The sequence below is a fragment of the Pan troglodytes genome, chromosome 7, assembly GCF_028858775.2.
Source record: "Pan troglodytes isolate AG18354 chromosome 7, NHGRI_mPanTro3-v2.0_pri, whole genome shotgun sequence".
In the NCBI taxonomy this organism is placed as follows: Eukaryota; Metazoa; Chordata; class Mammalia; order Primates; family Hominidae; genus Pan; species Pan troglodytes.
The window spans coordinates 25,442,210-25,458,187 of record NC_072405.2 but is presented as its reverse complement, the minus strand read 5'-3'; the positions used below and the strand labels follow the sequence as shown (position 1 = coordinate 25,458,187).

Below are 15,978 nucleotides of genomic sequence, written 5' to 3'. Positions count from 1 at the left end.
ATGCAAAAAGTCCCATATGTATATTGGTTATTTCATCATTTAAAAAATATATACAATCAAGTTGAAACAATTTTTGTAGAGTATTTTTTAATGTCCTTACATCAGTTTCTTATTATCTGGTATACTCAGAATTATCATAAAGGACAATGCTGAGAGTTCCTTATTTTTCATGACCAAACGTTATTAGCTGTTTGATTTATTAAGGAGAAAAACCAATGCATCTTTTCTGCATCTCCAAGGAAACAGGCAACGTTCTAAAACCATCTAGCAGGGTTAGCAGCTATATGTTGAGTACTATATGACCAGAGTACAGGCACATGTAACACATTTAAAAATTAATCCAATTATTTCTAGGTTCATAAAATTATTTGACACTTATAAGTACTTTACAACTCTCCAGAGAAAGAAACTATATAAGGATGTAATTCCTACCTTTGTGTTTATGAGCTCATTGGAATAAAATTTACAGTGGCACACTGGAAGAGATGAAATCAAAGATTTAAACCAACACTAGCACCAGCAGTAATCGCTGCACGATAGCACTGGGTCACAATATCTATTAAAACATTCAAGAGTATCCACCTATTCACTAGCTCACCCTTCAGTATTGGGTCACTGAGAAGCACTATTTTCTTCTGTAACTTCACTGTCATATATTCATAAAGTAAACATACACAAACTTTCTTGATCCCAGCTGGAATTATACAATGCCTTTCTCTTCTTACTTGCAGCAAATCATACTCTCGCCCAACACTGCATTCACCTACGGCACTAGCCCAATCTCTCTGACAGCAATTGCTGAAACAGTATGTATATTCAGTCACAGCCAAAATAAATCTGACATTGTCATTATCTGGCCACCCACAGTTGAAAGATTTCCACGACTACTGCTTAAAGACACAACATATTGTAATAGTGTAATATTATACAAGTACCACCTGTTTATATACTAGATGTATTCATTAATGTAAGTGAGAAGTTCTAAAAAAAATTATGCAAGGAATTGAAGAATCCAGTCATCAATATTTGGAATGAGTGTCTTCCTCTGCTCCATGTGTAAACTGCGTCTCAGGTTTCCCGCCTGTATCTCTCCCCTAATTTTATGTGTGGATTTATGCTTTCTCTTACTAAAATCATTTCACTTACTCTGGATCTTTGGGCAAAACAAAAACCTTGCTCTTCATTTATAAATCATGTTCAGTCCCTGCTGTGGATCAGAATCGAGTTCATGATTGACACCATGCACTCACATGTATTCATGATGCATTCACGGCATACTTCCCCTCCTTCCCACCTGCTCCTCTTTATCAGTTTGCGTACCATTTCCACCTGCTAATATGTTCTTTCAAGATTAAATTTCCATCTGTCATTTCTGTGCTCTGGACTCTGGCTACTCAAAAACTGTTGTTGAATTCCTGCCTATATGCAGTAAGCTAGAGGCCCTCGAGTTTTCTGCCCTGGGCATGCCCGATGACCAGCACTCTCATAAGGAACACACTACCCAGTAATGAAGGCCACCATATGGGCAACATGGGATCCTTCACAATCCCCTGCCCATCAGCTTTTCTGCTGAACCATGAAATGGCAAGATGGTAAAAAAAAAAAAAAAAAAAAAAAAAAAACAAATTTCTGCAGTAACACTGATACATCTCATGGATACCTCTAGAGACCTTCAAATTTGGACATGTTTACAAGGGCATATATAGGCTTCTCTGGGTGACACTTGCATCAAAAATCACCTGCTCCAGAAAAACAGTATGGTGTCCTCAAAAAATTAAACACAGAATTACCATATGACTGACCAATTCCACTCTTAGGTATCTACCAAAAGAATTTAAAGCAGGGACTCAAACAGGTATTTCTGTATACTGTTCACAGCAGCATTATTCAGAATAGCCAAAAAGGTAGAAACAACTCAAACCTCCATTAATGGATAAACAATATCTGATATATACATGCCACGAAATATTATTCGGCCTTTGAAAAAATGAAATTCTGACACATGCTACAACACAGGTGAACTCTGAAGATATTACGTAAGTGAAATAAACTAGATTCAAAAGGACAAATATAGTATGATTCCACTCATAGGAGCTACCTGGACAGCTGGACTCACGGAGGCAGAAAGTAGAATGGTGGCTGCCAGAGGGTGGGGGAGGGAAGAATGAGGGTTAGTGTTAACCGCACAGCGATGCAGTTTGGGAAGATGACAAAGTTGGAAAATGGACAGTAGTGATGATCGCACAGCATTTTGAATGTACTTAATGACACTAATCTGTATACTTAAAAATGGTTAAAATGGAAAATTTTTATGTTATCAATATTTTACCACAATAAAAAATAAAAAAAAAATCTGCTCTAGGGCTTATTCTCAAACCACAAATTAAGTTAAAAATCAACATTAGCTAAAGTTTTCTCACCTCTGGTCACTTCCATGGTTAAAAGTTTTCACTGTTGTTTAACATCTCATAAAAGTAACCCCAGAAGTGATAAGCAGAGAAAAACAAAGCTTTGTTGAGCTGTGTATGCCTAGTTAGGCATTTCCGCATGCTAAGCGGCTCATTCACAAGTCTCCCCAGATTCTCAGTGCTTGAGATTCAAAAGAATGCCGAGCCAAAATTCCGGTCTTCCTTGACCTTTTTCAGTCAATAGGAAATAGATGAAATAGAATGTAAAATCCTCAAACTCCAAGGGTCTTGGAGAGTAGCTTGATACATGTATCTATCTCGGATTTACTGCCTTAAATCAGAGCTAAATTATATTCAGTATACTCTGAGAAGGCTGGGACAAGGAAAAAGAAAATTGAAACACATGTTAGAAGGTCTTTTTAAATCTAAAAAGGGTAACAATTTTAGCACATTAAGGGCGGGTGGGGGTGAATTATCTGAAAACTACTAAAACGGACTACAGTTATCTCTAGGCAATGCTGTTGGAGTGTTTCCTGCAAATGCATTTCACTCATTTTTTGTGATTATTTTATAAGTATACTGGGGCAAAAATTTTACATTCTACATTGTTCTTATTTATTATTTTTATTATAGATATATGAGGATATTACTTATTCTATTACACATATAATTTATCTTTTAAATTTTCAAGTGAGTTCTACAATTAACTTGATCATCTAAATTCTCATTACAGATAACATTTTAACGTCCAGAAAGAAAAAAAGGTTTTTTTATTGTTATATGTGAAACCATAAAAATATTACCAGCTTGTGGCCGGGCGTGGTGGCTCACACCTATAATCCCAGCACTTTGGGAGGCCGAATCACCTGAGGTCAGGAGTTCAAGACCAGCCTGGCCAACATGGTGAAACCCCGTCTCTACAAAAATGGAAAAATTAGCCCGGCATGATGGCAGGTGCCTGTAATCCCAGCTACTTGAGAGGCTGAGGCGGGAGAATTACTTGAACTCGGGAGGCGGAGGTTGCAGTGAGCCAATATTGCACCATCGCACTTCAGCCTGGCTGACAGAGCGAGACTGTCTCAAAAAAAAAAAAAAAAAGTAAAAAAAAAAAAGTATTACCAGCTTGTTTATAAACATCTGGATGATCAAAGAGTAAAAAGCCAAAATAGATAATCCCCTCATGTAGGATTCAACATTCTTTGTTGCTTGAGAGGTCCACCCTGCTCAGAGGGCTCAAACTGAACAAGTTTAGCTGGCACTCATCTTTTGATTCATCCAAGAAACATATGTCCCAAATGTTAGTACGTGTCAACGTCTGTGTTAGATACCAGGGCTATAAGAGTGCATAAACCAGACATGGTTACAGCTCATGAAATTTTCTGTAGATTATTTTCAGATAATAAGAAAAGTTAAGCTTGCCTAACAGAGTAAAGCCTTTTTAACTTGGATTGAATTAATTCAGATATCCCAGCAACTCGTACACTGGTATACAAGATTCTTTTTGGTAACCTTGTAAATTACATTGAAAGTCATCAGAGTCAGTAATAAGTTCAAAACAAGGGTTCAATGTGCACATTGTTAAATTCTCTGTCCTTCCCGACTTGATGGGCCAGTACATGTGGCAATGTTGATTCCTCCCTCCTCCTTGATACCCTTTCCTCCCCAGGCTTCAGGACACCACACTCTCTCAGTTTTCCTTCCCGTTATTGGGCGCTCCTTCTCAGTCTTCTTTGCTGGTTCCTACTCATCTCCTGAACTCTCAGTGTTGGTCATCTTTGGTCCATTTCTCTGCTCATTTACGTTCTCACATGTGGTAGAACAAATGTATCCAGTGCCAAGTCTTTAAATCCACTTACATGCTGAAGACTCCTGAATTTATTCCCACATTCTATACCTCTCTCCCAAATGCCAACTTCATGTGTGCAACTGCTTACTCAGCACCTCTATTTCATGACAGCACATCCATTCCAGATCTAATGCAACCCTCCACGCCACCTAACTGATGCCTTCTGCATCTCAACTGATCATCCTTTCGGTTGTATGGGTCAAAAACAATGGAATCATTTTTGACTCCGTTCTTTCTTACACAACTCAAATCTGTCTATGAGTTCTGCTGTCGCTACTGTAAAAATACGTCCAGAATCTGACCACCTCTCACCATTTCCAGTGCCCACGCCATGGTTTCACACACCATCATCGCTCACCTGGATTGATGCAGTAGCCTAGGTCCACAGCGGCCAGAAAGATCTTTTCAAATAAGTCGCAGCACATCACCTCTGTACTCAACACCCTGCAGTGGATTCTCATGTCACCCCACGTAAAACCAAAGTCCTCACAGTGGCCTCTGGCCTGAGGCCCTCCATGATCTCTGCTTTCTCCCCACATCTCTGACCTGTCACCTACTTCCCTTTCCCTTGCTCACTACACTTCAGCCAAAATGACCTCCTTGCTCTTCCTCACACATGCTGGGCTGACCCCTGCCTCTGTGCTTGTAAATCAAACTCCCCTGGCCGGAGATATATTTCTCCACAATACCCGCATGGTTAAATCTTTCAGCTCCTTCAGTTCTCTGCTTAAATTTCATGAGTTCTTCTCCTTCTCTGGCTACTGCATTTAAAATTGAAACCTTCCTCTGGCATTCTCAGTCCTTCTTGCCCTACTTTTTGCTTTGTGTCATGCCACTGATGATCCTCTAACAAACTGTCTAATGTACTTATGTTTTTTATTTCATTTTCCTTCCCCCAATTAGAAATGTAAGCTCCAACATCTGTCAATAGATATTTTTTGAATGAATAAATTAAAAGGGTGTCCAATGAATTATGGACGGTTAAAATGCATTCAGTTCTTGGATTTGTAAAAGGGCAAGTTTATGGGAGGCTATGGTGAATCACTACCCTTCCCCCTCCTTTGAATGACATACAGTTCTTTGTTTTGTATATCTTAATTTTCAGTAGGTATTAGTCCTGGAATAAATTGCATTTCATTAAAATATGCTACAATTAAGACCTTGATTAAGTCAAACTGGTCCCTGCCCTTTATCTTTTCCCATTCACTGACCTCTCTGAAGATGCCCTGGCTAATCACTAGTCATAGTTAAGTACATAAGTCCCTGACTGCCTTTCTTCCTAAAACAGGTCACATGGAGTTGCCCATTTAGTAGTAAACTTGATCACAAGTTAGCCCCTGGAATTTGGAGCAAGCTTATGACTTTCAGTGTAAGACTCATAACTGAAATCTTTTTCGTGCTCGCAGTTGGCCTCAGGTATCTCTCATTACAGCTCCAGCTCAGCTGTTCTGGAGTGGACTGTCTTTCCTACCAAAATACTTCCAACGTGCTATGTACATTACAAACACAATTCCAAATCACACCATTCCTCACATCCCTACAAATCTGGTGAAAAGCCATACTTTGATTCAGCTCTTTGAGAGGACTCATGGGATCCAAAGGGATGAGGGACCAGTTCAGTCTGAATTTTAAGTCACCTTACTCCATGTACTCACCCTTACTCCATGTCACATACCCTTCAAATATGATGAAAATCCATTCACATAATGCAGTAAACACAGAGACAGAATTTAATTTTATCTGTACATAAGAAAATAGGTAATCATGACAAAGCCATTCTGGTTTCCCAAATTTCACTGAATTATAATCACATACAATTTTTGAAACAATATGAACTTATTTTTATAAGGATTATATCTTTTATAACATGATCATGAAGATAGACAACTACCTAGAAACTATTTTATTATTTGGATGTTTTGTTTCAAAAGAATTAGAGAAAAAGGTTTTTTTTTTTATTGTTTAGTGTATATTTTGCTGATGAACTCCTCTGCACCACTCTGTTCCTCTGGGGTGGCAATGCTAGTGAATAAAAGGTCTAATTAATTTAAGTATGACAGGAATGCTTAATTGTATACTTCACATGAGGAGAAACTTCAGGATACCAGGAAGAAATACTGGCAAAGAAATAAAACCCAGCCACCCATAAACGCACTTACTCATTTGCATTTTTAAAATGTAATCCAATCAATAACATACCTAAAATGAACTACCATTAAGTATGCACTTCAGAGTGAAGTGCTAAGACGAGAAATGCAGCATATATTTTCGCTTGTGAGTATCTCTCAAATAAAAATGGATTTTATAACACTTCAGGCAACTAATATTTATAACTGAATTTAAAAGTCATGGCCAGATAAAAAGTCAAATTAGGAAAAATGCTACATAAATGATATAAAGTGTGATATTATCATTTTGAAAGGAAAATTCTCAAGCAATCATGTCTGGTTTCTTTACAGCTATCCTATTGTTCTCAAGAAATCAGAGCATCCTACCCAGCGCCTCCTCCTCCTACCCCCTGCCTTGATAATTTCGCCCTTTTCACTTCTGCCATTTGATTGAAACAACAATCAAGACAATTATAATAAAATTCCCTTAAAGGAATTAGGAAAAAATTTTCAACAATTTTCTAATGGACTATTAAAAACCTCATTCAATTATTTTATGCTTTCATTATAAATTCTCTGTAGTATTTCTAAATGGTAATATGTAATAACAGAATTCCACATAATATTAAAACTGTCTTTCTAATCATCTTTAGAATATTGTTTTCCCAACAGACAGCATTAAGAATCTATGCCATATTCTAATCTGTCATTCTGCAAGATAGACAAGATAAAATTTCTACACTCATCATAAGCAGTGCTGGAATCTCAGGGGACCCATGAATACACCACTTCCTGGAGAAGAGAAGGCTGGGTGATATGATACAACTGTCAAAACGCAGTGGCATAAATCAGCAGTATAAATTATGAAATGTAAGTATAGCTCTATTTTTCTGAGAAGGAAAATCACAAATTCTCCATCAAGATAAAACATAAAAACAAATGAAACAAAAAAATCAATGAGGATCATTTCATGGAGAACCCCTCGCCCCCATATATACTCATCTATGGGATACATTTGTCTTTTTTCCCCGCTAGCACACTTCTCACTATGGTAACGAAAAAAGATCAAACACCTGAGCTCGCTGGACCATGCAGCCTGAGATGTGGGCGCAACAACCTCAGCCCTGCCAGCTGGACACTGCCCAGGCTGGAACACTGGACCCGCTGTTACCAGGCTGGGGGAGCCTGGAGCACAGGTGGTTCCAGCGCTCTGTGGTGACCGGCTGCCAGGCAGCAGCTCTTTCCAAAGGCGGTTCCTCAGGTGCAACGTCAGCTCCGCTTCACCCGCCTGCCCTTCGTTTCTGTCCATTTCTAAGCTAAGCTCTCCAGGCTCGCCGTGGATTCAGAGAGTTGCATTCATGCCCAGTTTCACCCACAAGGTCACAGGCCCTGGGCAGAGTAAAAGTGGCCCGAGCATCAGGTAAGAAGTGAGGGAGCTAAAACAACCTCCTACTTCATAGCAGAGGCACACACTGCTGCTTATAATCTTACTCTGAGACTATGTCAACCACTAAATATATGTGGTAAGATCTGTAACATGACTTAAAATTCATTTCTACTTACGTGCTCCCCAAAAGCTCTTTTTACCTGCCTCATTGTTTATCCTTTTCCATTGGCCAGGCAGCCAACTCACATGTCTAGGAGTGAGACGTTTTGCTTTCCATTTCTGCTTTCCTACCACTCTGCTGTGGAAATGGCATCCGGAAAGGTGGCAACTCCTCTCCTCATGCCCAAGCCAGCTAGAAAGCTTTGGTTTTGGGTTTTTTCCCAGAGGCTGTTTTTTTTCCTGACTACTAGGAAAAGATCTCTATTAAGTTATCTTCTAAATCATTTCTGTGGCGGGAAATGCCTGGCAAGTAAATGCTTTTGAATGAACCCTACCCAAGCCCTCAAGAAGCTGCCTTCTTTCTAACCTCATGGAAACACACCTTCTCTAGAGACAATTAATTACCTTGATTTAAGAAACCATCCCATCAGCTTCTGTTTAATTACTGGAAACATTCCTGCAAGTACCAATTTAATGGCATGGATGACATTCTCAGTAAGCAATTGCAAGCGAACTTTTCCATAATAAGCCTCAGTTTAAACTGAGGTTTGACCCCAGATCCTGTCCTCTCACTTATTTGCATTATACAATTGAATAAGACTAAGTAGAAACTATGAGATTAATTCATTCAACATTTATTGCGCATTTGTACATGCTAAGACTGTGCTAATTGCCTTAAATGTTTTTCTCTAATAGGGTTTAATAGCAAATAGTAATGCTGCATTGTCCAGTACATCAAAAGAAAAGGAAGTCTCTGACACACTAAATGGAACCAAAAAAAGCATTAAGCAGAGTCCTTTCTCTTACTCCCCTTTCCGACTTGACCATTTATATTAAAGTAAAATGGCAGCACGGATCAAGAGTTTGGAACATATCATATTTTATACATTTGAATTTTTGATTTGAAGAAATGTTGAGTTTTTATTACCCTATTCACATAAATTCAAATCTTTAAAATATTCAACAATATCAAGAAAAGTCACAGAATATATTTTGAATCATATTGCTAACAACTAATAATTTTTTTTTTTTTTTTTTTTTTTTTTTGAGACAGGGTCTCGCTCTGTCACCCCAGGCTGAAGTGCAGTGGTGTGATCTCGGCTCACTGTAGCCTCTGCCTCCCCGGTTCAGGCAATTTCTTCTGCCTTAGCCTCCCGAGCAGCTGTGACTACAGGCACGCACCACCACACCTGGCTAATATTTGTATTTTTTGGTAGAGACAGGGTTCCACTATGTTGGCCAGGCTGGTCTCAAACTCCTGACCTCAACTGATCCTCCCACCTTGGCCTCCCAAAGTGCTGGGATTACAAGGGTGAGCCACCGTGCTGGCCAATAAGTAATCATTTCTAAGGTGATGTAGGCATTAAATGTTTTGCATACATAAGTTTTCTATGGATGTGCCTTACATTCCACTTAAAACTATTTTAATATTTAAAACAGCTGGCAAAACCAACTAATGGCAAAAACTGCAATTACTTTTGCATCAACTTAATAGAACATCTGTATTCCCAAGATCTACTGCCTGTTCTTTTTTGTGAAAAATGCTTTATTGTCCTACACAGTTTTTAAAGTAATAGTTTAAGTATCAGGAATATCAAGATATTAATAATATAAAGCAACAGTTTAAAATCAATAACAAGAATACATTTCTTCTTCTGTGTAGCTCAAATTCATTTCATGCTGGAAAACAATTGAGAGCCCCAGCAGTCTCTATCCTTGAGCCTGCAGTGGCCTTGAATGAATGGTAGGTCATAACTTCACAGAATCCAAGTAGGAGGCTTTATGTATTTTGTTCTTAGGGATGTTTGTTTTCTTGTTTGTTTAAAAGAATGAAAACATGGCTGCGTATCTCTCAAACTGATCCCTAAGTATTATAATCACTGTGGAATATAATAGGCTGCAATCACTGCTGAAGGATGTTTAGTAATAAAGACAGCAAAACTGCGAGTAAAACCTCAAGATTCTAGTGGTCTACCTTCCCACATACTCCAAAGCTCAGCAAACTATTGCCCAAGGGCCAAGATTGGCCACATATTTTTGTTGAATAAAAGCCACGCCCATTTGTTAAAGTATCTTCTATGGCCGCTCTCTAAGATAGCAGAGTTGAGTGGCTGGAACAGAGACCACACGGCTTGCAAAGCCAAAAATACATACTATATAGCCCCAAACTACAAAGCCCTTTAAAACTCTAAAATTGTGTAAAGACTGTTGGCTTATTTTCAGAGCTCTGTCAACTCTCTGTAAACGATAATAAAGTTAAAAAGAGTTGCTGCATAACTTCAATGGGCTAAGATATTTGGAGAGGGGTTTGCTGGGAAAAGGAGACATCTGGACATCTGCATCACAGCAGCTAAGGTCATAGTTGACACCTCCGCTAGGTAACTCGGAGGAAGAACATTGAACTTGTGGCAACTCTGGAATTTAGTTTAACTCTTTCATTTAAAAATACAGAAGGGGTTAGCCTGGATGACCTTTAAGCTTTTCAAAATTCATGATTGTTTAAAATGACGAAACTAAAACCATACGCAAATTCAGAACTACATAAGTGCGCAACATCATCATAAACGTCTCATAGCACCTGCCTAAGGAGCAGGAAAGTAATATATTTAAGAAAAATGGGAACTGAACTGGTTACACAAGGGTATGTGGAAGTTTCCTGTACTATTGAAACTTTTCGGTAAATTTGAAATAAAGAAAACGGTATGAAATAGTTAAAACAATTTAAATGTTAGCACTTAAAAGGGGAAACTTCAGTGAACCTTCTTCAACAAGCGAAGTTAACACAGCAGCAGCCACAAGGGATCTGTAAAACATAAACCACGTCGTGTGCTCGCTGAATGGAGCATGCCTGAGGCTGCAGACCACCCTCACTCCCTCTCATAGTGCATCCTAAAGTTTCCCGTACAAATGTTACCTTTGAGTTTATCTTACTTGATGGAAACCAACCTAATATCTAAAGAGAGCAAAGAGAGTTAAGACACGAAAGAAGCCAGGAGTGGAGAGAGGGACAGGAGGGACAGGGGAGAGGGAAAAGGAGTGGTAAGGGAAGGAAAGGATGGAGGGGGAGGAATAGGAATAGAAGAGCCTCGTTCATCAACAAACGAGATAAACGTGGTCCAAATGATTAGCAGTATAACTGTCTTTTGTGATCTTTTCTTTAGCAGAATAGGAAGCTGACTTAACCAAAAATACTTGACTCTCACACAATATATGTACATCCCATATATTTTACATATACACATATTCCAAAGAGAGGTTATTTTTATAAAATACAAACACTAAGCAAAAATTATGCTAACTGAAAAAGTGCCTAGAGAGCCACATACATCCACGTTGTTAAATATAGAAACTAACTGTAATGAGAATCATTATCTCCAGTTTCCAAGGATACCAGGATAAGCACTACTCCTAAATTGCAGTTCATTCAGCAAAGGGCACAGAATAATTTATATTCAGGGTCATCCCTAGCTGAGAGCAGATGCGGAAGGAGGACCAGGGTAAATCACCTTGTTTCTTCTATTCCATTTGCTACCTGATCCAGTTCCCAGCCCTCGACCCCCACACTCTGGTCCCAACCTTGGCCAATGTTTTATGGAAGAAATTTGGAAAATCTGCTTGTAAATGGCAACTTCCAAGAGAAAAAGAATCTTCAAAAGGCAGGGCAGTCTGAGATGTGATTAATGCTGGGGATGGGGTGGGGGCTGGTATTTCCATTTGCTTTGTCTGTGAAAAGGAAAGGAGTCTGGGAGTCTGGTTTTGTGTGTCAGTCACACTAGTCGCCATCTTTCCCAGTGCCTATAAGGAAATTTCAACTTCCCACTCAACCAAGGCTATGCAAAGCTTGCCAGTCATAAACTGCCATGGTCTCTAGAATCAAATTCAGCTTCAACTTGTTCTTCCTTCTTAGACTCTAGAGTCTAGATCTTTCATAACAATTACTTTTTGTTTCTACAGCAATAAAAATATAAAAGCTACTTTCTGAAAACCTAGGAGATAGTGCCTCTGAATCATTTATTTGTTTATTCAAGACCACTTACTGTTGCTTTCAATGTGGCAGGCATTGCGCCAGGCCAGGCAGACAGGCATTGCGCCAGGCAGACAGGCATTGCGCCAGGCAGGCAGGGACAAGAAGTGATAGATAAGGTATCAATTACAGGCCACGCCACTTAGGCAGTTTAAAAAGAGGCATTCTTCCTCTTAGTCAAATCGTCACTTACTAAAATACTGATGCGGATTTTATGGATACTCTAGATTTGTCTTAAACTTACAGAAAGTACATATAAACATACGATTCAGATATAATAGCAATTTTCCATTTAGTTCCTTCCCCATCACCTGTCTACCCAATACAATAGTAAGATCTGCCATATAGCACCTCAGCTAGGAGCAGACATCCTTCTAACGGGCAGAAGAGCTCTCTCTGTCTTCAAATGCTTCTTCTTAATGGACATGAGACACTGTACCAAGATAAGCGTCTTAGCTTAATGTGATAATACAGGAGAATAGGCTATTTTGATAATGAAGGCCTTCTAGGATGTCCCTTCTTTGCAGGTTATATTAATCGATACTGGTCACTGTTTTTAAGAGGACGAAGGAATGAAACACAACAAAGGTTCCCAACAGTTATGTAACATATACAGTCTATCTCAATAAGGCAAGCTATTTTAATATTAACAGCTAATACAAAATTTACTACACGTCCTTTCCTATATATTTTAGATGACTTGACGACTGCATACCTAAATGCATCCTCATGATAATGCCTGTACAGCCTCATCTTTTCCTAACAACAGACTCAAGGTTTTTTTTTTTTTTTTTTGGACTATTAAGCTTGTTTCTAAATCCCTTCAAGTAATAACAGCAAATTTTAAAACTATATGAAATAAAAGTCTCGGTTCTCTTACAACTTACATCAGTGATTATTTTGATGTATTATTATGACACTTTCTCACAAGGCGCAACATTTTGAGGTAAGATGGCTTCAGACAAGATTTTATGTCTGAATCTTGAGGCTTTGAAAATGCTGAGCTTGTGAAGGCTCAAAATAATAGGCCACTATTTAATCTTTTCCCTTGTCCCACCCAAAGCTAGCACTTGGTAGGGCAAAAACAGACACTTTGTTAGGTGGAGCACGAAACACAGAAAGCATTCACAAGTCACTGGCAGAAAGGTCATTTTCTGTTTTAACATCTTTTTCTGATAACCCAGATCAGTTTTCATAAAACCCCTGAAGGTAGAAACCAGCTTACATTAAGCGACATCATTGTACTCCCTACTTGTGCATAATAATCAACTTTTTAAAAAATTTTAATCTTCAGCATTAAAAGTATCCTACCCACCAATTCAGGAACCTCGAACTCGGACTGGAGCCACTTTGCTCTCTGGGTGTAAAAACCTCAGACGATCACCTCTTTTTTTCTCTCCCTACTGTTCAAACACCTAAATTATGGTTTAGTGTGTTGCACATGTCCTCAAAAATACTTTCTAGTAGCTCACCTCCTCCACATCCTTTTTAACTAGAAAAGTGTCCAACTGGCAATCCTCAAATCATAAAGGCAGCAAAAACGCCCCTGAGCGCTGTCACAAATTTCTAACGAGTGGATTGACGCCAACCAGCAAGGGATCCAGCTCCGCCGCCAAGGCCAGCACCCCCGCGCGGGTCTGGCGCAGCTCGGGGCCGGGCCCAGCTCAGCCCTTCAGCCCCCGGCGCACCTCGCCGGCCTCGGCCTCCCCTCTCCACAGCGGTCCCGGGGACCGTCCGCCCCTCTAGGGGGTGTGGCCGGGGCGGCGGCGGTGAGCGGAAGGCGGCGGGAGGCTCGGCGGCGAGTGCGGGGCGGAGGCGGCACCATAACCCGAGAGTTGGGAGGGGAGGGCGAGGGGCGTGCGCGTGGAAAAAGCTGCCCCGAGGCTGCTTTCGGCGGCGGAGCCGGCGGGACGCGGCAGGTTGGCAGCGCCCGGGGCGCATCCGGGGGGCGAGAGTGGAGGCGCGGCTGAGCGTCCCGGGACAGTCGGGGTGGGCTGCGCTGCGCTGGGGGCGCCGCGGCGGGGGGCGCACTCACCTATGCACAGCTGGATGGCGTAGGCGTAGTAGGACCAGCCGAGCAGGAGAGTGATGAAGACCACCGGGATCCAGTACAGCACCCGCCGGCACCGCCGCCTGGCGCTGCTGCCCGGGCCCGAGGGCGCCATCTTCCAGCCGCATCCACCTGCCCAGCTCCGCCGCCGCCCGCGGGCCTGGCTCCGGGGCGGGCTGGGCGGGCCCGGCACCCCTGGCTGGACGGGCTCCTGGGCGGCGGCGGGGTGCGCTGCGGCCACTGCCGCCGCCGTGGCGCTAACTCCCCATCCCGCAGCCCCGAGCTGGCGCGGCGGACTCCCGGCTCCTCAGCCCGGCGGAGGCGGCGGCTGCGAGCGGAGGACGAGGAGGCGGAGGGGGGCGGTGAGGCGGCGGCGTCGGGAGGCTGCGCTCCGCCCCCGCCGTTCCCCGCCGCCCGGCTGCCTCCCCTGGCGTGGCCGGCTGCGCCCTCGGGCGGGCTCTGCGGGGATACGGAGCCCTGGCTCGGGCCACCTCGCGGGCTCCCACCGTGGCCCCGCCGCCTCCGGCTCGGCCTCTGGATTCCGGGGAGGCGGGGGCTGCTCGGCGCTGGCCCCCGGGCGGAGGGGGCGGTGGCGGCCCCTCCCTAGGCGCCCGGCACCCGGGGCAGTTGGGTTGCGAGCGCTTCCGCGCTTGGCGCAGGGCGGGGGTCGGAGGCGAGGCCGGCGGAGCAGCTGCTGCGCGCGGGACTCCGCGCCTGCTGCGACCCAGGCGCCCTGAGAAAGTCTGCAGCACGGAGGCCCGCGTCCCCGCAGCCCGCGTGGAACCCTCGCGCTTCAACTTGCGGGTCCCTGGGAGCCCGCGGGGGCCGCGAGGAGCCTCCCTTTACTACTCCGGCTTTGGGGGGAAGCAGAAATGCACAGCGAAGAGGGGGTGCCGAGCCGGCGTATGGCATGGGAGGGGCTGTGGAGAGCGAGGAAGAAGCATTTTTGGTTGTGAATCCAGGCACCTCTGGAGTTAGAAACACAAGTTCTTTGCTCTGAGAATGTTGATGCTTTGGATAAATGATTGAGTGATTGTGACAGGGGCCGTTCCCACTGTCCCCTCCCTCGAGTACGGTGGTTCCTTCCACCAACTATTTATTCTTTTCCTCAACCCGCTCCTCACTACGGTGTTTACTTTCGTGGTGGCAATTCCAAACTTAGCAGATAGCTGACTCCAAAGCGGTTCCCAAAAAACACCGTAAGGGAACCTAAAGGTAGTCAGCCCAAACCTCCGATTTTATGATTCACGAAATGGAAAATAAATGCTTCCTTTGCTTTTCCTTCATCTGATTATGAACGCACCTGATCCACAGGGAAACATTTCAATCAATGAGTGTGTGTAAATTATGTGCATCACTACTATACATAATAAGCACAATTTTTCTTAACATTAGTGAATATGTGTATTTACACCACACAGCAACCCCAGTGAATGAAATTACTTCTTATTCATGTGTAGAAGTAAAAAAAAAAATACTGATTTACATGAATTCAGTCAAAGAAATTTAGCTCTGGTGTCTGCGATTATCTTTCTGTGACTGGATTACACAACAAGCTAATCTCTCCCGAAATAGCTATATGTTACCGCCCCCCCCCCCACATCTCTTTCCATTTCTCTTCAAAAATGCATAGAAAATGTCAGTCAAGTTTCTGTGGGACTTTAAATAATTGAAAAGAGAGACATATTATGTCCCAGTGAATCACTTGATTTTGCTGTAGCCTTTTATATTCTCTGTGGATATTCTGTATATTAATGTAAAAATAAAACTTCTCTGGATTCCTTAATGTTTTCCATGGATATTAATCCTGTGTTCCCCCCCAATCAGAAGAGAGTAAAAAACAGGAATTAAAAGTTCCTCCTGGGACTGAAATACCCTCACAAAGAGAAGCAAATCAGTGACTGAAGGTCAATAGAGACCATCAAGGAATGAAAAGGAAGGAGTCGGATTTTCCATACTGGAAACAGTGGAGAAAGTGCAAATAGTGCCTCTGTAG

At 42.2% G+C, this 15,978-nt stretch overlaps 1 protein-coding gene across 3 annotated transcripts in view; it reads right to left on the bottom strand.

Annotated features, from left to right (window-relative positions):
• The window catches only part of ZDHHC2 (zinc finger DHHC-type palmitoyltransferase 2), a 68,100-nt gene extending 53,767 nt beyond the window's left edge, over positions 1 to 14,333 (bottom strand). Inside the window, exon 1 of one of the 3 annotated variants that reach the window (XM_519614.9) lies at positions 13,968 to 14,333. In XM_519614.9, the coding sequence (XP_519614.3) occupies positions 13,968 to 14,097 (130 nt within the window). In that variant the 5' untranslated portion in view covers positions 14,098 to 14,333. Of the gene's footprint in view, positions 1 to 13,404; positions 13,658 to 13,967 lie in introns of those variants that run through there. The other 2 variants (XM_063816185.1, XM_024345000.3) reach the window with 2 other exon arrangements.
• Between the last annotated feature and the right edge of the window lie 1,645 nt (positions 14,334 to 15,978).